Raw genomic sequence first — 27,305 nt, forward strand, 5'->3', positions numbered from 1 at the left:
TTCTTTACTGCTTAACGTGACAAACTCGCTGAATTGAGAGACAATATGAACATATGTTTATATTCATATAGTCTCTCAATTCAATATCCAATTGAACATTGCTTGTAGACATCTTTACGGCGTCATCCTAGCTAAATAAATACTGTTATTATAATTTTTCAAATGGCTTAATATTTACCTATTATAAATTTGAAAAATACCTATGTTTATTTAAACAACAAACAGCAGAGTAGAATAATACGATTCATGAACATAATGAGGAAAATTTTAATTATAATAAATACTCGTGATAGCATTCTTATTTATTGTAAAATGAAGAACCAGACAGCGGCAATTTTGCAGTATTGACTTATAATACAGAATCCTTATGAAGGTTTAGGTGTGTCAATTATTATGCTATATTTGAATATACGCAATAATCGTTGAAGAAGAAGTTGCAAGAGAATTTGGTAAAATAAACGAAACCCATGCGGGTGGGTTTACTGGTTTAAAATATGATTTTAGAATTATGATTTTGTTAAACCTGCCTAATTAATTATATAAATATTATTGAACATAGTTAGTGTAATTATTTGTAGTTACACTGAATCTTCATAGAATCAAAGTCGTTGATCTATAGCAAATTTTAAACTCGACATCTATAGGGGAATTGCCGTCCTGTTCCTCATCTCCGTCGATATTTTAATAATTTATTAATGGGGTATAATAAATACCCCAAAATATACGAATTATACTTTTTTCCTAAATTATACAGTAGGTACATCTTATTATTTAACTTAATTAACAAGTTTTATTAAAATATAGAATTTAATATTTTCCAAACTATTATTTAGTCACGTTCGACACAAAACAGTTGACTAAAAAGTAACTTTTTTAGAATCGCTTATTCTGTCATAGTTGGAAGGCGCAACTGTCAAATTTCGGCTCAGCCGAGTGGTCATGGCACGAATCTTTATACAAATTGAACGAACGAAATCTGATTACCGCTAAGGTCACATGGGAACATAAACTGTCTCGTTATTTCGATGTCATGGTACGAATTAGCGATGCATCTCAGTTGTAGGCTGTCAATAGGATCGCAATAAGAGCTCATGGGAGGCCCCAAGGTTGTCGTTTCGTCAAAAGCCTCCGGTAACACCCCTTTAGCCACGAAACTGTTAAATGGGGCAAAGCTTTTTTATATAGCATACACGCGGTCTGGTTTGCTAACAGTTTGAAACTAAATATAAATACTTTAATGTCTTAAATATGTATTTCTTTTTTTATTATTTACAATAGTAATAAACTACTTATACCATACAAGGTAAAAACGAATAAATTTTGATGTAAAATAACCTCCACTGCGTGTCCCAAATTTCGTAGTGAGATTCTCGGATCGTCAACGTAATCTCTGTAATTTAATATTTCATAATTATCATTTTTTACCTTTGAAAGACGTCTAATCAAAGTCTAAGTCAAAATCTTGTCTCATCTTCACCACTCAACAATCTAGTAACTACCATGACTTCCAATGGCGTCAAATGCAGGTGGGCATCGGAGATTTGCGATTTAAAAAAAAATATATATAAATAAGAAGCAAAAGTAATACTTAAACAAATTTATTTTTAAATTAATGTTATAACATTTGGGAAATTCACTTTTTAAAAATAACATCATCTAGATTTGCACCATCGCGCTGCAAATACTCTTCGAATCTTGACTTCAAATTGCCGAAAACTCTGGCAATTTCCAGGTTGGACTTCTGGCTGGAAAATGGCGCGCGGAAAAGCGGCCATTTCTCTGCGGATGTTGGCCTTCAACTAGGAAATTGTGGTCGGATTATTGCTGAAGACTCTACTTTGCATGTATCCCCACAGGAAAAAGTCTGGTGGGGTTAAATCCGGACTCCTAGGTGGCCATGGAATGTCACCTGTTAGGACTGCCAAACTCTCGTTTAATGTATGGCATGTGGCGCCGTCTTGTTGAACGTGAAAGCCGTGAAAGTCTAACAGCTGCGGGAAAAATTGATTGCGTAACATGACTATGTATCGCTCAGTATTATTGTTACGTTGCTATCTAAATAGTATACTTGTTTATATTCTTAGCATCATTAGGATGTAAAGCAGAGACAACTTCTAGTTCGATCTATGGCTAAGATTCAGAATTCCCTTGCTGGTCTTCATAGAACAAGGGTCCGATGATTAACTGTGCTGTGAACTGCCCAAACTGTTACTTACGGCGGATGCAAAGGCTTTTGTTGTTTGAAATGTGAGACCCAATTACAACTATTTTGTTTATTTACGTGCCCATTTAAATGAAAATGGGCTTCGTCTGAAAAAAGAATATTGTTGAAGCTCAGAAAACGCTCTAACATTGTTTCGACGAAATCACTTTGTAAATCTTGCAGTAGTTGAAGTTTACAGGGGTGCAATTGTAAATCATTATTTAAAATTCGGCGCAAAGTCGTTCTTGATACAGAGAGCTGAGCTTATCGCTTACGAGTTTTTTGCCCAGGATTGCGTAGCACGGAAGCTCTGGCTTAGTTTATGGTTTCCTCTGACCGTTTTGTCCTTTAGTTTCCCTTAGATTTCTGATTGAAGGTCGAACCGGTAGCCTCAAACTTTCTGACCCACGCCCTAATCAATTTTTACTCGGACACTAATTTAAGTCATGCAATCCATAGTGAGATCGAAATCAACGTCGAACTATAACGCACGAATCGGCATTTGTAATATTTTATTACACAGAACGCAGGCTGTTCACCCGTGAAATGCTCCATCGCGACTAAATTTCCTAGAACCGAGCTACAGATCCCCATCACCCGCGCTCCCCTCCCATTCGCCGTTTCAACGCTATAGCGTTTTTAAATTCGTACGCCTCCGTGGACCACCATGTATATGAAAAACCCACAGCGGCCCTGATGGTGACGCACAAGTCAGATTTTTAGATGAATTTTATACACTGACTTGTACGGCAGCTTTTACTACTTAGTCAAGTATTTGGTAGAACGATTGGTTGGAAAAAGTAAATGTATATCAATTCTGAATTTAAGAACAAACAAGTGGTGGTGCACCACTTGTTTAAATTTCAGTAACATCTTGATTATTACAAAGATAAATTTTTGAATAAACTTAAGTTGGTGTTCGGTTTCGATTTTTTGTGTCTTATATACAAGTTGCTACCGGTTTCTTGGCGACATACATACTCTCTTTTCAGCATCACACATTGATCTGAAATACGTCAGCGTCCAAATAACTTCATTAAATTGTTCTACAACAAGCTTGTAATAGAGTGGCGTCTGGTCTCATTATTCTTTTACATACTCGTTGAATATTTCCCCAGTTTTCGGGAAGAATTTCAACCTAGTGTAATAAATACTAATTCCATTCCCTACAAGTTGGTTTAAACTTATATATTTTGTAAATAAATTTTGTATAGAACTTAAGCAGCCCTCACTTAACTATGTAAAATTGTATAAATTTTTCGTTTAAAAAAATAGATACTCGATATTAAGTGTTAAGGTTATGTTATGCATAATTTAAAACAAAAATAATTCAAACAATTTATTTGTTACACACACGATTGTTATAAATAAATTCACTAATCACTTGATCAACACACAACCTTTGATGGACGGATTTACATTTTTTTAATAAAAAATAAGTACAATAAAAATAAAAATATTATTCAAATCAAAATAATTATGAAAAATGTTTGTAAAGACCGCATTATTTTTAGTTAAAGTAAATATTTGGTGACCAACTCATGAACGTAATAGAAGCCTTACTGATACAATTTTTTTTTACAATTATGAGTTAAAAAAATATAAACTTTAGATATTTAATTCTTTATAACTAAGAATAATTAATAAATACAAAAAAATATTGATTATTTAACTAATCCAGGCTTAGAGTACGTTCCTAAATAATCTAAACCATTTGATCAAGTTTTAAACGATGACTTGATATATTATGTATCGCATATAGTGATGACATGAAGATCGGTTTTCCTCTCCAAGCAGCAGATTCGATGCTGACAAAAAAAATGTTTTGGAAAGAAATTCTGTATCCATCTAAAAATACGTGTATAGCGTTACGATCTACCTTTTTGTAATACGTATGTGCAAGCTTTAATGACGTAATTATAAATATTAATACAATATCAATAGCCATTATTTATTTACTACACTATTACAGAAAAAAATGGTTTTGGTGTTTTTTTTGTATCAAATTGGGTGATTTTTTTGTATTGAATGTCAATCACAAATAAAGAAAGAACACCGAAGGATCCCTCTAGGATAACATATTTTATTTTTGCATTTGCCTACGAATTGTGTAATGGGAAAGCAAAAGCCAAATTTTTTTTATTCGGATATCGTTCTAATCTAATAGTTCTAATCGCTTTTTCTTAAATACCCAGAAAAAAACGATACGAAATACACAAAGCGCTTACAATTCAATATTTTTTTACAAGCAATAGCACTACTTTAGTGACATTTTTTACAGTGATACAATTAATACAGCTATTAACAAAATATTTTTAAATTTGTGAACATTTTAAATTATGAAAACTTTAAAAATAAAAAAATAATATTTTGTTATCAAAACGAATACTACTTAGCAATTAACTACACACCTTTCAACAACAATCTTAATTCGGTACTAAGTTTCCAAGTTGAAACTTAGCGTAAGTATGACTTCCATATGTCGAAATCCATACGGAAGCCATAGCTAAAAATTCTAATCTGAGAGTAAAAGTATGTTAAAAATGAATCTCTATTTCATATTATTTATTACACTGCCATAGTGTCTTCGCAGTATAATTCATTAATCGTCCATTTTTTTATTTACGACTTTATAAACATAACGGAAACATATTACAATTATATTTTCAACTAGTATTTAATAATTATATAACTCAACTAGTATTTTTAACGGTGAGCCTTAAAAAGTGTAACACAAAATAATAGTTAATTATGATTAAGAGTACGTTAATTCTTTAATTAAGACGCGGTCGATGTAATAATACAATATCTTACTGCGAATATTCCCTCAGTTTGTCGACAACGAGCGCCTGGTTCTGCTGTATCCAGGCTATGTTAACTCGCGCGCGCTCTATACCCTGAGACACGGCCAGCTTCGCAACATCGAAGTACTCGGAGTTCTGGTCGTACCATTTCAGGAACTGAAAAGTAATCAATCGATGCACAGAATAAGAACAACGAAATGTTTAAAAAAAAAAATGTGTTTAATTTTTCTTTAAAACACATATCTTTTTTTACTTTTATAGATACAGTTTGAAAAAAGTCCTCGCTTTTCTACCAGTGCAAAGAGAAGTTTATCCTCAAAAACCGTAACTTGTTTTAATTCAATTTCGTATTAATTTTACTGATAAAACCAGTAAAACTACCACACTTTTATTTACATTTAAAAAAAATTGTTCAAGAAATTGCTAATTTTTTAAAACATTTTATGTCTTTGGCCTGTATATCCTAAGAAATTCACTGAAGTATATAAAAAAAACAACGAACTTATTATAACATGATGAACATGACGCATCATCCAGAGTCACGGTGATTGGCTTATCATAACAATAAGAGAACTTGTCTATTTGCCCTTATATAGAGGTAATTATGAATGTAATATAGAAGAATAAACTCTCTATGAATCTTAATGTCAAATATACCGTCAGATTAGATGTTTCTAGTGTCATTGATACAGGTCGTAATTCAACCCGCATGCAAAAAAATGTATTCTCAGTCGTGTTGCTGATTACGTGTTTTTTTATAGTGGGCCCCTAGGCAAACACTGCTCATAGACTATAGAGTAGTTGGATGGACACTTCACGGTTATGTATAGATAAATATATAGAAATCAGAAATAAACCTATCGCGGTTATTAAAAGGTGTATTAAGTATATGCATAGCACTAAATAATATCATGAGCACAGTCACACACCCTCACGTACGTTTATCGATTTTTTCCGGTATATATATATATATATTATACAAAAAGCAATTATACTAAAGATACAGCTACAGATGGAATACATAATGTATAGAAAAAGGTTGAAACATTTACGAACGGAAAACATCAAAAAAACTTACGTAAGGGTGTGTGACTGTGCTAATGATATTATTTAGTGCTATGTATATATATGACCACGAAATAAATACCTCGTCAAGTTCCCGCTGTGTAGTAAACTGATTAAGTAAAGTTTTGATAATGTTGCCCAAACGACGTCCCTGACCGTTGAATCTGAAAATATATTATTAAATTTAAAAAAAAACTTTCAACCTTTCTGTATCTGTTTCATGATCATTTCTAATAGGCAAGCAGGTTAACCTTCTGTGTCTAAGCCATGTCGCTTTCCTTACTATATTTTCCTTCTCTGAACAAGTGTGTGCGATAGGGAGAAAGTCCATTGGTGCACAGCCGGGGATCCTACGTTAAAACCACTAGGCCAGCACTGCTCAAAAGTATTATACGCTCAGTAAAATATACTCAATGGTTTCATTTATTTATTGATAAAGGAATAATTCGATTTCCTAGGTTCGACTCCGGTGAAACAATAACAAACATAAAACCTTAAAACTTAAAGAATATAGTATATATGATTCTACTAACGCCTTGTAGATATCCTCAATGCGTGAATATAAGAACTCCTTTCCGTAGTAATAGCCAATATCTGATGAAATCACAGCTGTGATTACCGAAGCAGAGTCCTGGCGACGCACATCCGAACCATCAGTAATCGACCACTCCAAGTATCTACGATAAGATTAAGATTTAATAAGTTTAATACCAATTGTTCATCCTTTTTTTGGTGATAAATTAAAACTGATTTGAATATCAATATAATAAACTTTCCGTCTTAAAATTGCATCACAATATTGCTATTTTATTTTTATTAAAACTGGAATAATTAATTTGACGTCGAAGCAGGGCACGGAGCGTTTTTTAAGGCAGTTTATGCCGCGCCACAACTATGTGGTCGCCCACGAAGGCCACGTTTGTAACCTAATCACTTAGGGCCCTTTTAGAAAAGAGTGTACCAATTCTTAAAAGGCCGGTAACGCACTTGCGAGCTCTCTGGCCATGTATCACTTAACATCAGATGAGCCAGAGTAGCCCGTTTGCTCCGTTATATACAGTGTACTTATTAAGTATAGATTTTAATTATAGATTAAAGAATATATTTTATGTATAGATGATAATTATAGACGGAATTTTATAGCAAATATAAAATCGCACTTAAATCCGGTAAATAAACTGACTGTGCAAGTATCCAAATATCTCTGGAGCAAGACAATGCGCGGAGTAATTGATCTTTGGCGGCCGCGACATTCGTGCGCCGGCGACGCTCCAACGCGAATCGCCAGTGACGTACGGATCCACGTTCTATCGCCACACAGTACACTATCGAACGGAGATCTAAAGGAATACTGCGAACAAATGTTAAACATATATGAAAATGGGGTAAACAATCTTAAAAGCTATAGAATCTGCATTAGTTGATTTAAATCATCATAACACATATATAATATTCAATGGTATATTACCATAGAGAACAAACTTTTTAAATTTCTATATAAATAAAAATTAATTGCAAAATATCTTGCTAAGCCGAAAACTCGGCTGGACTAATTCGATTGTTTTTTTTAAAACCTTGAACTAAAAGACTAATTGTCACCTTCTATGGTGAGAAAATTTAATAGAAAAAGTGTTTTATTTAATGTTTAAGTTCTGTAAAAGTGAACAATCTCTATGGGGTAGCATAGCAAAATGTCCCATATGTTCGTATATACTTATTAAAAAGTAAAAATAATATTATAACGACAAATGAAGTACTCGGGCGAATAGTTACTAAAACATCTAATAGATCGACATTGACAATATGAAAAACTATAGTATATTTGTTAATAAATAAAATGATACGTTGTAGAAGAGCCACGCGCGTTCTATTGCCTTTATTTGCATCTGTTTGCTTTTTTTTAAAGCAAAAAGCATTTGTGGTGGTAATTGATAACGCTAGAGTCGCTGACGTTAAATCGGTTAGACGATTTTATACTTACGGATTGTTTTCATCGGGATTCTTAGTATTCATCCACTGTTCAAACAATTGTATGGCATTCTCTTCGCATCCTGGCACCTTCGCACGACACGCTGTTGAACTTGTTCTTACCTAAACACGTTGAAATAATGATAGTATAGCTTATTAAAAAAGGTATTGGGAATGTCCAATCCATACGTACTTACGTACGGTAACAGAACATTCAAATTTTTGCGAATGTTTTCTATTAAAATATAAGGTGTACATATTCACATGATAACCATAGTAACACGATTTTAAGTCCATGTTATATAATAAGGCTAAAACTTTACAAAATTGTTCCGATTCAGTATTTGCTATTTTTACCATTCTTCTTACGAATAGCAACCATGGTTACAAATCATTTTATCATCCTATAGGAATAATATATTAAGTAAGTAGTCTCGCTTAGTCACTACGCATAGACACCCCAATATTTATATTTTACTAGAACAGGATGTTAATTCCATTTTTAGATTAAATTTTTATAGTTACCTAAAATAAACAGAATATGACCGTACCTGCATTTTTACGCTATTCAAATCATCTCCATTCAATATTTTCTTGGAGGCAAGGCCACCTGACTTTTCGTATGTTCTTCTGATTAACCTCCTCATGAACTTCTGATATGCGCCATAGTTAGGTGTACGTTTCAGTACGTTCTCAATTTTCGAGAGCGCGTTCAGGCCCGTCATTAGGGGAAGATAGTCGTCTTCGTGTTGGAGATAACTTGCCAATCTTTAATAATAATTGGTAATAAATACATATTTAATAATAATAATAATAATAATTGATTGCAAGAATATGGTACAAAAATGTGTAAGGTCGTACAATAGTGAGTTCGCATATTCTGCCACACACAATGGCGCGAAAATTTATCTTTAAAGTTTACATTTTACATAATTAGTCATATGAATTGGTCAATTCTTATATTATTTGTATCGTACATATCATATCAAACGTTATAAGATTTATATCAACTACAGTGTCTCACGCAAATAATCATCTATTGAATAATACGTTTTTTCCAAAACTAATACACCAAGTCGATTTTTAAAGACTCTAGTCAGAAGACCTTTAAATTCTTTTGGTAAATTATTGTAAACCTTAATCGCCATACAAAAGGTGTTCTTCCTAAACAGTTCCAGATGGGTTATTAATCAGTTAGTTATTACTAGTTAGTAGATTGATTATTAATAGTTAATAGTCAATGATTCATTAAAATAATCCCAGTTTAATTTAGTTAGTAGTGGCTGGGACATGTGTACCGAATAGCCAACAATAGGACCCCCAAGGTCCTTACTGAACTAACAACCGGGTAACAAGAGAAATCCCGGTAGACCGAGGCTGCGTTGGTGGGATGGAGTTGTGAAGGACCTTGAAACAATAGGGGTTCGCAATTAGAAGCGGGAAGAACTGGATAGATTGGTTATATGGAATTGGCATGGATGATGATGATGATGAAGAGGCGTTTGGCGTGCTTGGCTGACAATCAATTATAGATTTGTGTGTGATTTGTTAAATTGAAAAACAATACAGTTGTACCAGAAATAAAGATTCTATAAACATAAGTAATATAGGAAAAAATAGTGCAGTGCTTCATGCAACTCCCAATCCAAAGATTTCGATTCGATCCGCGGCTTTGGACGAATCGGCAAGTAGACTTTCTGTCTATGTGCACATCTAACTCTTATACGAAGGAAGACATCGAGACGAAATGGGCATTCCTTAGACCAAACTTTTCATCTAGTGTTTAAAATAAAAATGATCAAAAAAACTGATGCTCTCTGAGACCGACCTAACGTTGTTACGAAAGTTATTTTATGAAGATAGATTTTATTAATGGAAGCCATTCGATTAATAAAAATCCACTACAAACTACATATATGGGATTTTTATTAAAAAGTATTATTGCGTTCTCATATTTCGTAACAACGTTAGGTCGGTCTCAGAGACAATGGGCTAGATTTCTGCTGAATATATTACTGATAAAGTAAAAATATCCAATATATATAAATATATGTAAAATAAAAAGAAAAGAAAACTGTTGCTATAACATTAAGCTGTTTCTTTCATTTACAAACATATCTTTGTCCCGTTCATACAGGATCAACTCTTTAGAATAACCTTTTTTATTTACGAAAATAGTTTCAAAGAATTAATGTTAGTACAGATAATTATACTTTTTGGATTTAAAATTTGTAATGAGTTAATATGAAACACAGTATACAAAACTTACTGTAACGTAGTCGCATAATCCAATTTATTGGTCCAGGCAAGTGCAAATGCATCCGACAGTAACTGGACTCTTCCCATGACCGGCACTTGGGTGAATTTGTCACTAGTAAGAGTGGAGACCAAAAGTTGCCAGTTACGAGCATCATAGTTCACGCGATACGGGGCTACAAGAACAGTGTTTGTGTTTGTTATTTGTTTTTTTTTTTATTGTCAACATGTGTTTAATGTATATGTCACTTGAAGGCAGTATGGGCCCACTGAAAATTTGTCTTGCTTTTGACAGCAGTGAAAGCTGAGTTGCGCCCATTTTAGATTTCTTTTTTGCTTTAATAAAATAAATGTCTTTTCTTTGTATAATAAAAATATTCAGCGTTAACACGCGACATATTGCGTCAATTTAACGCACGGTTTCATCTTTAAAATTACATTTAGTTAAGAGTCATAAATTTTCTATACAAACCATTTTACAGCCATTCTTTAAGAATCTAAGCGATAATTAACCTTTTTTTATATTTCAATTTATTTATACATATAATTAACTAGGCTGCTGCATCATAGTCTCTGACTTCATTTGAAGTGTTATAGGGTCCCGATATTTCAACCATAAAAATAAAAGTAGAATATGATATAACTTTGGATCGAAAAGCAGAATATGTCATGCAGAATCCTACTTAAATATACGTATGAAAAAAGAATCAACCCAAAACAAAATAACAAAATTGACACAACACAAAAAAATGAAAATAACATTTTATTTTTATCAATGTATTGGGACCCGATAATATCTCAAACGAAATGAGATGATGTGATAAAAAATTGTATACTTATTATTTTATCACCTCACCAATCATATTATAGTTGAAGAGGACCCATTCATCGGGACTCGCGCCGTGCTCAAACCTGTGTTCCTTATCAACGCCCTCTTTGTCTGACAACCAATGTACATCTTGAGCCATGGTGTCCCTTTCACATAGAACACTTAGAGGAACCCACCAAGCTGAGTTAGTCCGGAAAGATCCACCAAGAGATAAATACCGTTTCTGAAAAAAATTGCATATAATGAATTGCAGCTTTATTATATATTAAGAACGCCAATCTAGGGCCTAATAATAATAATTTCTTTATTTTCTCCCATATAACATTTGCAACAAACAGGGGTAAGTTATTCGGAGACTGGTTTCCAAACTAGGAAAGAACCTGTGGTATGGATAAAAGAATATCCATATCAATTATATATTCAATGAACAATGACAGTGCTCAACATTGTAACTTGACACGAATAAAAATACGGGAATATATGTAATGAATGTGTAGGTAAATTTATGTTATTATACGTTCTCAATAAAATTGTGGAGCATGGAAGGTGCTGCTCATCCTAAAGGAAGGATAGACTGAGGGCCCCAAGGCTATGGTCGAGAAGTTGTATATAATAGCGGTCGGAATATATTTGTGGGGGAGTTTCAAGCTTTGACGTCAACGCAGTAATTGTATCGGTCGCTTTTATTTTAATGTTTACTAAAACTCTTTAATAAATCATTACTAAATAATAGTTACTAACATACTCAGTCACTGGACTTGGGAAGTTTTTTTATCTCGGTTAGGACAAGCGAATTGAAGTAGCTAGCAAATTACAGGAGGCAAATCTGACACCATATAAAAAAATATCAACGTTTATCGAGTTTATAAAGAAGAAAGATTTGTTTGTTTGAACATTTAATAAGCTTTAAAAATACTAGGCCGATTTGATAAAATTATACACAATTAGAACTCTACATTATTCTACGCTCCCTGGTGAACATAGGCTATAGAATATTTTCGAAAGAGTTAGGGATCCGTAGGAACCTTCGATAAAGTATACAAGCTGTGGAAAAAAATACTAATAATAATTCACAATAGAACAATACTGTTCACAATAGAACAATGATATTTTACAGTTCATAGAAGACATCAATATCTACAAAAATAATAATACCTTTGTGTTACAAAAAAAAAAAATTCAAAAACCATTTACGGCCTAATAGATGCAGGTGGAACCGCAGAGCTAGTACATTCATATAAGAAATAAGTTGTTTGGTACCATACCTGCGATATGGTTAGTGACTTTTCAGAATAGTCCCTCTGGACTTCAAGTATCGGGTATCCGGTCTGTTTTGTCCATGTGTCCATCACCTCCTTAACCGTAACATTAGCGGTAAGCCCTCCAGCCTTTTGGGCTTCTTGAGTTAGTTCCGCCCACAGGTCGTCTTGTTCTGCGTTCCCATACGAGTGTTTTATTAGGTAGCTGAAATAATATCATGATAATAAAACGACTCCATAGATTTACAGTCTTAAAGAGTCAAACTCAATAAAAAATCGTGGCGTGGCGCTTCTACCCTTTAAGGTCTGGGGCCTCAGATTTCTGTATCTGTTTCGTGATCATTTGTTTCATGTTTCATGTCAAAAATTTTTTTTTGGAAATGGCTTTATTAAACGTTTTCAGGACTGGTTATACCTCTTTGATGAAGGAACATTATAGAGTAACCGTTCTAGATTTTGGATATAGTCGGTATGCCTTCTCGAAGCCAGACTGAACATTCTAGAAGCCATGCGATAAGGACAAAGACTAGGAGCTATAGGCTCGAGAGTTCCATAATTGTCCGACAAGGATAGAACACTACTACTAACTACCTACCTAACCTACTCATTACTACTCATGCCAGAACGTTCTCGAATGTCGTTCACGATTATTCCCAGACAAATTAGGCCGAGGCGAGTCGAGCTCTATAATTCCTCGCCTCCTCCTGACTAAAGGCTATATGCTGGCCCTAGACCCGTCTTGCATCAGCAGGACGCGAACAAATATGCCAAACCCACTGAACTAACCAGTCGTCACAGTCGGAGCGCCATTCCGAGATATAAACATCAAAAGATAAAAGTACGAATTGTGAGTGCTTATTTTTACCCTGCTGAGCGTGTGTTCCTAAGTATTAAAAAAAGCCTTGAAGACTCGTTACACTATTATAAAACTAAATACTTACTTATGAAGCGCCTTCCTGAACACTTCTTCTCCTAAGAACATTGACATCATACGAATCAACGTCGATCCTTTCCTGTACGAGATCTCATCAAAGATCTCTGATATACGATTCGGGTTGTCAATTTCTACTGATACCTAAAAAACAATAGTTCTTATTAATTGTAAAATTAACAAGCAAGAGGGAGATTTTTTATATAAATATAAGTACTAAGATGTAAAAAGGAAAGTAGCAAAGAAAACAAAGATTTAATTTATTGAAACGTGTATCAGTGGTTGTACACCGCTATCCGTTACTTTGTTCATACTGAGGTATTTTAGCTTTTAGTCAGGAATACTATAGATTATGACTTTAACTCTACAGGTCCTCGGAACATTTTACGGCGGAAAAAAAATAAGGAATCAGTTAGTTTCTTCTTTCTAGTCCTGTTGGTTCCACCAACAGAACAAATAGGCAACTACTACGGGCAATTAGATAGGTATTATATCGATTCGATTGTGTCAGAATTTGAACCCGTTGTACTATCGGAGAAAACGTTCTTACAAATTAGAATTACAAAATAAAAGTTCAAATTAATATGGTTATTCTGATTCAATTAACAAAGTGTGATTCTGCACTCTTTAAAAAAAATTATTTACATATAATAGTAACAATAAACTTTAAAAAGAGAAAAACACGGAGCTACCTTATCTTATCGCTAATAAGCTATGTCTTCCGGACAAACCGTATTAAGGAAAACCGTAAATAAGGAATTGTGAAAAAAAATTCACATCGTTCAAATAATTCAAATACAATACAATAAAAATTTATTACATCTTTAATATTAAAAAGACTACTAACGATTTACAAACACATATCAAGAGACAATGTGTAGATCAGCAAAGTCAAGTAATGACAACAAACAAAAAATTATACGAATCATATACTTACAGGATGACTTGACTCCAGCGCATCCAGGTTAAGCACGGACATGATATTGGACACGGCGTAACTCTTATCAGCATGCCAGGTGGGCTCGACGTTCATCACCCCAAGTGATGCCACGAAGGTCGCGAAACCTTCATTTAACCACAGATCTGACCACCACTTCATCGTCACCAGGTTACCGAACCATTGGTGAGCTAACTCGTGTGCTATAACCTGGAAACATTAAACAATTTGTTGCCAACTCCTTAATGTCTTAATATAATATTTAGAGGGCATAGAATATTATTTATTTTTGCAGCCTGTGTTTTATAATTAAAGTGTCAATATATTATTATTGTATATTTAAATATAAATTTCAATTAAATTATGATATACCATAACAAATTATGTTTTTCTGTTAAGGACTTAAATAAACATTATGTTACTTTTATATTTACACGTGTCATGTGGTGTAACTTATTGAATAAATACCTAAATATGTATATAATTGTTTTCACTTTTTTTCTTAATATATTTTAAAATATACCTCTGCAACCCGTTCCTTGTTCACAAAAGAAGACTGTTCCTTGTCATAAAGAAGTGCAGTTTCTCTATACGTTATTAATCCCCAATTTTCCATAGCGCCCGCGGAGAAATCTGGAATCGCTATCATGTCTTGTTTGGGAAGTGGGAAGGTGACGTTGAAGAATTTTTCGAAGTACGAGAGCACGCGCGGACCCACTGTAGCCGCATAAGACGTCTACAAAAATATCAAAAATAGTATAGGGTACTTACAAAAAAGCAATTTAGAAAAATTTAAACGAGTTCAAATAAAAACCCTCCACAAATGCGTGGATATCTCAGCTACTAAACCGATTTTAATGTAAACTGTTACCTACTGTAATTGGAAACTTTTGAACACGTGCATACGAATGATCAAAGATTCTCCAACAGGTCCAACAAAAACCTTTTTTTTTGAAGTTGGTTAATAAAGCATATGCTATACGGCGATACTAATCAATTATATTGTTTATATGCATCAGGAAATGAATTTATTACGTATGAGTTTCTATAAAAATTAAAAACCGACAATTCCTACATCTTTATCTTCATATGAACTGAATAAAATCTATTTTTTTTTTATTTGTAATAATAATTAATCTAAATACCTGGTCAATAGCGTCATTCCGTGCCCAGATCCTGAACTTAGTACTGGATAACTGTGGAGGACTGTCAACATACGCAAAGCTGGATACAACGAATGCTACCAGATATGTTGACATCGGAACCGATTTGTCGAATTCATCCCACACATACTTTGTCCTGGGCTTTCTGTAAAATTAATAAATAATTTAAAAACTAGGAATTCTTTTGCCTCTGTTATGTATATAATCCGATAATAAAAAAAAGTTATTGGTGTTAAGGACGGATGTAATGGTCTTATTTCAACCTAAAGGGAGGATCTATTAGTATAATCATTGATAGGGCGGTCATAAGGCCTAAAGTAAGAGAGCTTAGTGGTTGAAAACCCTTTGATACCGCGACTCAGGGTATGACGTCATCCTACTGTTTGTAGGCGCAAATTGTAGATATTGCTACAGAAGGTTCAAAGTGTTAATTGTATTAGTCGACTTGATAACTTTAAACTCAAGGCACCAGACATAATTTTTATACTACCAAGAGATCAAAATAACAAGCGTTTTACCACGAGGGGGAGGGAAACTCTAACGGGGTATATATTATAAGAGTTTGATCAAAATTCGTGATTTATTATTTCTATATTATTGAATAAAATTAACAATTAAATACATTCACAAAATTTTATTTCGAAAAGAAGTCCATATTTTTTTGAATGAGAGCTTAATTCTATAATTGTTGAAATTTATTTTAAAAAGCAATAGACAGGTCTGGTCTGAACGGGATAATGAAGAGATTCAAATTAACAAGAGTCGATATTATCGAGAGTCGATATGTATGATATGTTAATTCAAATGTTTTTGCATTACATATAGTTTTGAATTGTCTGTTGTAACCACGGAAATAGATACAAGCAAGGCAGTGCCTCCATCTAAATATTTTAAGTTGTGTTAAAAATATTTATAAGGTGTAACTTAATGAAGAATCTCCACCAATACTGTGATTCCTTTTCATAAAACTTTACTATAGAAACTATATGTTGATCTGAACTCACCCAAATGACTGCTGCATTACTTCCCATGGCCAAATGTTTTCTAAAGCACTAAAAAAATATTAAATATAAGAACATAGAGTTAAGTGTATTTATAACAAACCCACACATTATCCAAAAAGCATTACGAATAATATTGTTATGTTTAAAGGCCGGCATCGCACTTGCTAGCCTTATGGCAATATGAGTGTTCATGAACGGTATCACTTAGCATCGGGTGAGCCTGACCCTTTGTCTCCTATTACATTAAAAAATCAAATATACCTAATAATTACTATGTGACCATACAACGTCTGAAGCTCAATTTCGCTGTTATTTTGTATAACCTGAAGTTCCAGAGTTCGATTTTCAATTAAATATAACCGTTGATACAGTTTATCTGCCCAAGCCAAAGTACTTTTACTTACTTATCACCTGACGAAACCTTCAATGGCATATTGGAGACAGCTGTCAAGTCCTTAGGGTGACCGATGTTAATCGAAAACGTGGCTTTGTATATCGGTTCATCGAAACAAGGGAATCCCTTACGAGCTGATATAGCCTCAAATTGTGTCGCTATAAGGTATCTAAAAATATTGGTTTCATTATTGAACTTATTTTTAAATAATAATATTTATGGGGGCAATTATAAAATTGTACAATATTAATTTCGGAATAATAGCATACTTTACTTTTCCGATATTTATGGGCACAACAGTAATAGTAGTTATAAGTATTACTAAATGCCTCCAAATATAGACTGCCATTCCCACGTCAACCATAAATAATAAAGTGCAGTATTCCTATATCAAACCACTACAACACAGGATACGACTAATACATACAAGTAGACTACAGTTTTTAATATGTATATATCTGAAGACGTGAGTGCCTTTTTTATAGGGCCTTCACACTCTGCAGCTTTTAATCAACCTTTCAAATAATACCATACTTTAATTTATACATCCCTAATTTATTTTAGTGGTTATAGAAAATATACCAAAACTCACTCTTTCTTCTTAGTATCTTTATCCACATAAGAACTGATGTAGACTCCATCCAGTCCAAGCTTCAAGTTTCCGAAAAACGGTAATGTCAAGTGATAACTATCGTCCTCTTTCAATTCTCTGTCTAGTTGTAACGTTAAAAAATTATAGGTATCGTTAAGATCGACACCCGTCACTTGATAGACATCGTTGTCACTCCTTAAAGATATTTTTTCTTCGGCTATTGTGAAGTCTTGAGCGTGAAGAACGACTTTAGATGTTGGTCGTTTTGCTCTTAGCTGAAATAAAATGGCATTATCAGATGCTGTTTAATTTTGGATTAGAGAAGTGTTTGTTCACTTCGGTCATCACTGAGGTTCGATCCTTGGCTATGCACGTATGATCTTTCTATGTGCGCACTCGCTCGTACAGTGAAGGAAAACGTCATAAGGAAACCATAGGTCCGAAAAGCGAAGACTCAGAAAGTTGATTACTTACTTGTCTATTAGAAAAAACAAATGATCACGAAACAGTTAAAGAGGACCAGATCACCTTAAAAGGTTGTAGCGTTTACTATAAATTTATTAATTGCATAAAATAATTGAAGAAATATTTGTCATAATATAATCATACGAAAGTATCGCTGGAAAAGTCTATAGAGGTTCGAAAATAGTGTCAAAAAAGATCTACAAGTTTTTATATAATCTTACGTAATCTTGCAAAATTTACTTATGTTAAATTAATAGGCACAAGGAACACTGACCTTAGTGAGCAGTGTTAGGGTCAACAATGTTTGAGAGAACAACTTTCTATAATTTTAATCATAAGTTTATGTACAATATTCTCATGTTATAAATAAGTAAGTAGTATACTGTTAATATAACTGTCTTGAATACCAAAATTCTCTAAATATTAAGGTAGAAAGAAATTATTCATTCATTAAGAAAAAGTTTTGCTGATAAAAATAAAAATAACGCATATAAGTAGATGTCGTTACAAAATTTATAACATTAATTGATTTCTCCGCAATCTCCTTCACTATGTATGACAATTACGGGATACCATAAAACAATGCTTATCGACTTCCCTAATAAGATTAATTATTCTTAAAGACGTTAATACGAATTTAAAAATATAAACATAACAAAAAGCTTTAACAAAGGCATATTAATATGTACGTATGAACAACAGTACGTAATATGACAACCGCAGATTACAATGTCTGAATAAATAATTTATTCTGTAAACAATGAGTATTTTTACAGCAGAGTACAGTGAGGACAATTGTATTTTTATGAGAAATGATATTGTTAAGGTGACCATAACCACATATCAGCATTAATACGAATTACGACTTAAAACGACACATAAATTTAGTCACGTTCAATAGACTAGCTTTGTATATAGACGAGCGGCTAATCAGAAAATTTAGCTTTAGAAACAAAAGGGCTTCGGCGCTTCAGACACAGAAGGCTGATCAGCTACTTGCCAATCAGAAAAAGAAACAAATGATCGCGAAACAGATAAAGAATTCTGAGGCGAAAACCTTATTATAGAACCAGAGGTGGTTTTTACTTACGTATCGTATAAAGTTCAATTAAGGGAAAGACAATTTTATAATTTGTTGTGATAAAACTGCCCTTCCCATAAACACAATTCCTAGAAAATACGTTTAATGAATATCTAATAAAATAGAAATATACAATTGCCCTAACCCACTTTCCATTACACGCTAATTTATGCTTTGTGCTTTAGTCCCATTCAAGCCACGTTCGCTCCAAAAAACTTTTGGAAACCGTAACAAAATGACAATGAAACGTTTGCAATATCTTTACAAGGCTGGTATTTATTATTTGTGCATCTGATCTTGAACTGACAGTGGCGAAATCGTTGGAACTCTTGTTCCTTCCGATAATTAAATATTTTTGATGTTGAAAGAAAAAATTACTTCAATATTATATTTTTGAAATGAAACTTCTTTATCTTTGTAAAAAAATTACCGTCACATTTTTCGGTTACGCGTTACATTATTCCGTTGCGCGTCACGTTTTCTCGTTACGCGCCATATTTTTGTTGTCCCTACCACGGTTCATTCGAAGAGATTCGAACCCATTAATAGCAAAAATATATAATAACGATAACAATGATAGTAATAATTCTATCACAATTAATGAAATTCTGTAATAATCTTAGTAGTAATAAGGTAAAATGAAATAATTGTATTATTTGTATTCATGTCTATGATAATAAAAGCCTTTTGTCAAACTTTATCTAATATAATTTTATTTAACCAATTTCTGTAAAATTGCACACAGTAGATCATTTTTCGAAAAATAAGGTCATAAAGAAGTATCACTTCTTACGTGTGTACACGTACACGCACACGTTTTTTTAGTTTGATTGTATTAAAAATTTAACAAAAAAACAGTAGCTACTAGATCTGGGTGTCAGTTTGTGTATCTGTTTCCTGAACTTTTTTTAGATATTTCATTAGACAGTTCTTACCTACGTATAATTTTAGTTTGTAAAATTACCAGAGATTTTCTATAAGTTTAGCATTAGCATATTTTTAGTAGTTCGTACATGTGTGCCAAAGTTGACTGTTCGTAAAGTTCTATTGTGACATTTGCAATACACCTCTTTTGTTCCCCAATATATAGTCTCAGAACCTAAAGAATGCGTCAGGAATTACTATTTCGTGTCAAATTATATTACAAAGCAGGCGTACGTTATAGTCTCGAATGAATATTTTGTTGGACATATAATTTCGTTGATTACAAATGTCATACATATATCTCATATATCTCGTTATAATTATAAAAGTTTTACTGGAAGTTCACATCGGTAAATTATATTTGCAAAATGATATCTGTCCATGATATTTTGATCTATTATGTTAATATGTAACCCTTACGTAAGTGTAACTTAACGATACTTTAAAACTAAGTGCACTAAGCTAAATAAAATCAAATACACAAACATACTTTGATTTAACCAAACCTTGTATAAAACTTGTAGGCATGCATTTTTACTTACCAAAATATCAACGACACCGAAGAAACTGAAGTTAGTGTTGGGATCGACATCATACGCTAACTTCACATCGTAGTGCGAGGGGATGACGTCACCTGGGAGCAGATATTCTCCTTCTCCCATCACCAGGCTGCTGGCCGCAACCACACATAGTACTGTGCCCCACATTGCTTACTGGAATATATTTATTGTCTTAGTTTCTTTAGTATTTAATCTATAATATATATGAAAATAGCTAATTTTACAAAGAATAATTAAAAACCTACTTATAAATGATAAATTTATAGTGGCATAACATAGTAAAATATACGTTGACATTATTATGTTTCACATAGAGGAAAAGTCAATGAATAACAAACATTAAAATCGCAATTAATCTGTATATCATTATCTACTAATATACAAACATGTGGATTAACAATAACGCATTAATGTGTACAGTATTAAATTATACACCTATTCTATCGCTTCTCGTTGTTACATAAGTACGTGTTCCGAAAACACAATTATTGTATGTTTTTTTAAATTATTGTTATTGCTGTTGTTGTTGTTTATAACAATGCCCTGATAGCGTTCATCATATAGTTATTATAGAAGTATAATAAATATATGTAAACATAATTATTATTATTTATGTAATTTACATCGAAACTTTCAAAATATTTGGCGAACTCAAATATTTTTTTCTTTACTTAATGTTCATATTTTATGCAAAATAAAACTTTTTCCGCGAAATACGCATGCGCTAAAGTGAGTGGTGCCACAGATACGTAAAAATAAAATTTAACATTGTACATATTCATAAGTTTTGTTGTGTACCTAAATTAAAACTAATATTAATATAGATAATTTTTGCAACGATTGAGGAAAACATTTCACTTACGTATGTAGTTCGGTGATCTTACAAAAATACACGTGTATGTGTATTTTGTTATTGTTCTGTATTATAATAATACATAGATAATGAATGCGCTTTCTATTATATATATATATATATAATTTTAAGCATGTTGCATATAAAGCATGACTTATTTTATCGCATCGCACGCCAGGTTTAAAGGTTTTTAAATGCCATGATATTGAATTGAAATTAGCCGTAAAAATTCAATCAATTTACAGAAAACCTGCCTTATCAGTTTTATAAATTACTCAGTCAAAACTGGGTCGGGACCTATAAGCATATATATATATATTATGTACCTAACTTTAGTAAGTAAACAGTGTTAATGTTTTCTATGTATGAGCTTCTTCTCTAGTTATTTATGGCTAGCCTGGAACAGGAAGGTCACAGAAATAAAATGCTAAATAAAAAGTATTAACAAAGAAATATAAAACTGTTTTAATAGGATAGAGCATCCTTCATATACGATACAAATCAGGGATACTTAAGTAAATTATGTAAATAGATGATTTATACTGAATAATTCGTGTGTAATAAACTTACGTAGACGGAAGAACGGGTAATCCTTACTGTAACTATATTATAATTATTACATTACTCGCTCCTTTCACATCGTGTACTTGTAGATATTTATCTGCAGAATCGAGTTGGTTGCTTGACAAACCTTTCAAATCATAGACAATGTCACGTTTTCAGTTGTGCGTCTATACTTTATTCTCCATGAACAAACTTCTGCACATGTAGTCAGCTACTTGTAAGCTCCCTGGGCAAAGGGATAGTCACATTTTTGTGTTTTTTTCATTCATGATTGCTTTCTTTATAGACAAATAGGTGAACAGTCAGAGTTACCTTGATTTTTGGGTCGAGGACAAGCCGTACGTTAAAGGAAATTGCACATAGAAAGAAAATCTATATGTGCTATAAAAGTATTAAGTATATAGTTATATAAGTACTCCAGTCATATAACCAGCGCGATTTTTGACCTTAGGTACAACAATGCGTTTTTTCTCAATTTGCTATACCTGTAGTATGTGTCTTGTTTGCATAATTTTTTTTCCCGCGAGAGCAGGGAAGAGGTTGAGAAATTAATACAATTAAATGGGATACAGCAACATAGCTAGGGTATACCTATAAGCTTTCATTTACACTGTAATCATTTTGTACGTTTTATAAAACGCCATAATATTTTACAAGAGAGTTGAGCTAAAATTAAATATGATGTCAACATTGAAAATGACGCATATTTTTTATAAGTTCCAAAGATATTCGTGCGTGCGATTTTGAATTTATAAGTGTGGCAAAACTAATGAATAACATTTCTTATGTCTTCGATTTTATTTACGATACATTATAAACCTTATATCATTAAAAAATATATTTTTATTAAATAACGGTTATTTATTTATTACTTATTTTTAGCCTTAAATTATTTCCTGATACTCTTATATCTGGTTATCCTATGTGTTAATAAATATTTGTAACAGTTAGTATATATCAGGTATCCTCTCCGGTAAAGGCTTGCCATCTTTCCCTATCTCGAGCTATTTGCATCCATTGAGGACCCGCGTTATTTTTGATGTAATCATGCCATCGAGCGTAAGGTAAGCTCTGTACCGTTTGCCTGATGGGCCTCTCCATGTAGTTACTGCTTTCGTCCACCTGTGATCTGTAAGGCGCGCTACATGACCCACCCACTTCTACTTCAGTTTTTTTGGCGTGGCTTAGAGCATCAATTGCTTTGGTCTCTGATCTTATTTTTATGTGTCTTATCTTGTCTACCTTTTTAATGTTTAGCATGCTCCTTTCCATGCCTCGTTGACAGGTATTTATATTGTTTTTGTTTTATTTCTAAATTTCCATGTTTCACATGCATACACATGGAATAAGGCATGAGTCCATAACTCTCTTCTTAAGCATTATAGGAATATCACTCTTAAATATTTCTTTACAACTCCAATATTCATTCCAAGTACTTCTAACTCTTCTCTCTATTTCTTGATCATTTCTGTCGCTGCTGAATCCAATTTGTTTACCCAAGTAGATATAATTTGCAACATATTCTAACTCGTCTTAACTCGTCGAACTACTAGTTCTTATGTAGTTGGTCATGGCTTTTATTTTTGTTATATTTATTTGCAAACCTACTTGTATGCTAGCCTTGTATAAGGTTTCCATCATATTTTATAGTTGGGTGCTTGTTTCTGATAGCAATAATAAGTCGTCTGCAAATCTTTGATAGTTCAAATATTTGCAATGGATGTTTTCCAGTCTAGTTTACTTATAATTGATTCTAATACTTATAATTGATGCAATAATTTTTTTTGGGAGAGTGGGCTACCTTTCCTGACTACTCTACGCACTGGAAAGCTTGGTCCTATGGATTCTAGCTTCAATCTACTAGTGCTGTTTTCGTATATATATGTTATTAATACAAACATAATAAAAGTTACAAGTTATTAACATTTTATTACAATCCAAATTTACTACTCAAAATATTTTAATTTATTGCTTATTTTTGTTTATATGTTTAAATACAAATACATATAAACATATCCAAATTTAAATAAGAAATTGGAGTGAAAGATTGGACTTCTCGAAATTTCTATATCAATTTGTGGATAAATAATAGTTAGTAAAACATGTAGTAGGTTATTAAAAACCAGTGACGCTACAATCTCTAGGTCGTCATCAGGTTTCTAGCAAGTAGGTAATCTGTGCATATGGATTATTTTTAACCAACTTCAAAAAACCCTTAAGAGTAAGTTTTTAAATCAACGTGTATTTTTTGTGTATATACATATATATCATAGTTATCTTAGAGTAACATTTAATAGCTTGGCTTGCATTATAGTATTTTTACAGGGATTTCATATTTTCATGAAAACAATATCCTATTTTAGGTACATACTGACAAGAATGTATATGTAGATATACCAATGTTCAATAAACTATCTAAATTTAGTAGCAGTTTTAGCTAATATATAGATTTGTAGGTAAAATTGATGCGATTGTTGATTTAATCGCCGCTAAAAAATACTGCAACCATTAGCCGTTACGTATAGTTTTTAGGTCACACGATGACCTGTCGTATCTGGTAAAATGCAACCGTAAATCTATAAGTTAAATTAGAACAAGGTCAGTGCATGAAGCCGTACCAAAACCATAACATACAATCTAGTGCGCTTCCTAAACGTAGGAAGTAGATATGGATATTATCTTATACTAAAGCCTAGACTGATATATTTATAATGGGAGTTTAATGCTAGTCTATCTTTTTAGTTGGTCCTTAATTACATTGATTTCTCGTAAATTATATTAATTGTCTGTTTTACCTGATGTGACTTGCCATACCAGTGGTGGTATCCCTACAGGTAAGTTTATTTATATTACATGCATAAGAGGATTATGTTAAAACCCGCCAACGCATTACTGAGTGTGAGTATGCAAGGGAATAAACCAGAAAGCGAAAATAATGTTTTTAACAGAGGATAGTTAAATCAGACATCTCATAATAAACAACGCTTGTATAAAACAAGCCGTTACCTAATTTCCATATTGTCTTATATCTTAAAGTACAACGAACCTTGAATCTCGAGAAACCGGACAAACGATGATATATAAACCTAAAGACTTATTTATTGCAAATGATATTATGAGGAAATTGTAAAATCGAAAATTAAGCCAGTATAATTAGCACAAAAATACGTATGTTTAAATACATTATGAAGGACCCATGCCCAGTGTACTACTACTTCGAACGAAGATCAAGCTTAAGAGATAGAAAATGGTTGGACGTATATTGAAACTAGATTGAAGTTTGAATTATGTTTTATACGGCATGAGGCTACAGGATAATCTTGAACGTGTGGCCCTGAATAAGGTTGTATTGACTCATAGCATGTGTACTACGCATATCAATAAAAGCACTCAGTTTTTAATACGATATTTACGCATCTCTGTATAAATGTTACTATGATAAACACTTCTACTTCATAGACCATTAGCTATATTTGAGTGCTGTTTCCTCCAAACTATACCACAACTCCAATATATACACTTTATTTCCTATAACATAAGCCGTGCTTTTTCGGTGTAATTTATCACAATTGTTTCAATCATATTTCGGATAGCTAAATACGAGATAAAGTGAGCAAATGGAGATCCCTGTCGCTCTGTCATCATAGACGTAGTAAGTATATACATACGTTGGAATGCTTAATTTGTACTATACACATTAGTTCACCTAATGAACAACGTTATCCGTATTATTAAGTATGAAGTTAAAATTTTATTTTTATATGGGATTCAAAACATTACGGGCGCAAATGATATTTTATTTGATTGGTAACTGAAGACTGTAATTCTGCATTGCAAAATCGTGCAATATGTGCAACTAGAATTTTTGTTAGGAGATATAATATATAATTTTTATTATAAAATCACAAGAGGGTAGCAAAGCACGTATTTAAAGTTTTAAGTTAAAACGTCTTGAGTGAGTTATCAGGACGCAAAATCTATACGTTTTTTATTTAATTTTCTATAAATGAGGCGTAAACTATTACTTAATCGAAGTCTATGTTCCATCGTAAGACTAACATGATTAAAAAGTGAGATATTATGGCCATTTATATCAAAAACTTTCGTTTAATGTCCGACACAAAGAGAAAGTTATAACTGCATTTAATGAAGCATTACACAACAAGTTCTTAAATATATTGTAATAATTATTAAATGTACGAGACTTTATATAAAAAAATTCACTCACCGTCCGTGTGGTACCTCCAACGTCCGGCCACAGACTAAAGATAGATTACGTTATTGGACAATTTATTTTTAACCAATGATTACAAAATCAATTGATTGTACAGGGTTCTTTTTGAAGATTAAACCTCAATTCAGATCCCCGTTTTGTTCCACAGCTATTTTAGAAAAATCAATTTTTAGATGACATCATGATCAAAGGATATACTCACATATGTTTCGCAAGGCAATGGTCAATTTTCTTTATTCGTTCCCAATTCGATAGACATTTATTAGATAATTAAGTACGATCACTTTTTTTAACATCCCTCGGTTTGTATTGGTTAGGGGAAGATAAAATAATTTTATCCAATCAATCTACTAATCGGATAATGTGTTTGCTTCATAATTATAATATTTGTAAGAAGTTACTATAACAGCGATTCTTAAAATCATAATAATCGCATGCATGATCAACTTCAGCAAAATACCAATCCTAGATTAAAAGCTAAGCAAAGCAAATTAATTTTCTTTTCAGAGTTTGATGATAAATATTATATTAATAGTATAATTTGTAATTTTTAAGTATATTTTGATGTGAGATCAGTGCAACTTTAAGTGGCGGCAATTAACAGTTATTATACAAAAAGCTATTTTATAATTCCATTAAAAATATGCAACGTAGTTGTTTAGGTATCGGAAAAAACTTTTATACATAGAAAAATAGCACACACTGCTTTGAAGTATTGGTTTAAATAGGATTCCTGAGACAGGTATACCATTCAGTAGAAATATTTGGTCAATGAAAAAGTTTGATAGGTACACGTTAAATTTCATGAAAAGATCCTAACATCCTGTATTTAAACAATTTTCCTCCATTAAAACGGTGGTAAAGCTTCGTATATTTTCCTGTAAAACCCTGAACACAAGTACATAGTAATGAAAAATATAAATCTTCTGTTTTACTAGTGATATTGACCTAATTGTGCAAATATATGCAAGTTTACATAAATTAATAACAATTAACTGTGTATGAGGGTAATTGGAACTAGAAATATAAACGACAAAATGAGAGAGCATTTACGATTCTTATTAAAATTATACAAAACTAACACTCGCTGGATAACAACGCGAGGAACCCGGCAAACCTTAGACCCTAATACTAGACTAGACTATACTATTCACCTACTTGCTTATTAAGAAAAATATCAGCAGATACAGAAATCTAAGGTGTTGTAGTATTGTTTACT

The 27,305-nt window shown here is 32.5% G+C and overlaps 1 protein-coding gene across 4 annotated transcripts; it reads right to left on the reverse strand.

Moving 5' to 3' along the window:
* Window positions 1-1,249: 1,249 nt before the first annotated feature.
* LOC123707405 (aminopeptidase N-like) lies at window positions 1,250-26,118 on the reverse strand. Of its 4 annotated transcripts, none has more exons than XM_045657430.1 (19): window positions 26,081-26,118; window positions 20,418-20,588; window positions 17,406-17,680; window positions 16,824-16,982; window positions 16,420-16,467; window positions 15,398-15,560; window positions 14,776-14,988; window positions 14,253-14,462; window positions 13,326-13,459; window positions 12,391-12,589; window positions 11,153-11,348; window positions 10,310-10,472; window positions 8,592-8,808; window positions 8,054-8,163; window positions 7,256-7,423; window positions 6,606-6,749; window positions 6,155-6,236; window positions 5,018-5,163; window positions 1,250-1,390 (listed from the first exon to the last, which is right to left on the reverse strand). In XM_045657430.1, exons 2-19 carry the CDS (start codon window positions 20,580-20,582, stop codon window positions 1,270-1,272), a joined length of 2,913 nt encoding a protein of 970 aa, XP_045513386.1. In that variant the 5' UTR covers window positions 20,583-20,588; window positions 26,081-26,118; the 3' UTR covers window positions 1,250-1,269. The 4 variants fall into 4 exon arrangements, with proteins under 4 accessions (XP_045513386.1, XP_045513376.1, XP_045513396.1 ...); XM_045657420.1 differs by lacking the exon at window positions 26,081-26,118 and adding an exon at window positions 21,859-21,968; XM_045657440.1 differs by lacking the exon at window positions 26,081-26,118 and adding an exon at window positions 21,298-21,374.
* Between the last annotated feature and the right edge of the window lie 1,187 nt (window positions 26,119-27,305).

This window comes from Pieris brassicae, chromosome 1 (genome assembly GCF_905147105.1).
Source record: "Pieris brassicae chromosome 1, ilPieBrab1.1, whole genome shotgun sequence".
NCBI classification, from domain to species: Eukaryota; Metazoa; Arthropoda; class Insecta; order Lepidoptera; family Pieridae; genus Pieris; species Pieris brassicae.

Coding starts and splice junctions, on each gene's coding strand:
- LOC123707405 (XM_045657430.1), bottom strand. CDS start 20,582: ATGTGGGGCACAGTACTATGTGTGGTTGCGGCCAGCAGCCTGGTGATG. Junction 10,473..11,152: donor CTTCAACTATAATATGATTG/GTGAGGTGATAA, acceptor CTGTTCTTGTAG/CCCCGTATCGCGTGAACTAT. Junction 1,391..5,017: donor AAACTGAGGGAATATTCGCA/GTAAGATATTGT, acceptor ATTAAATTACAG/AGATTACGTTGACGATCCGA.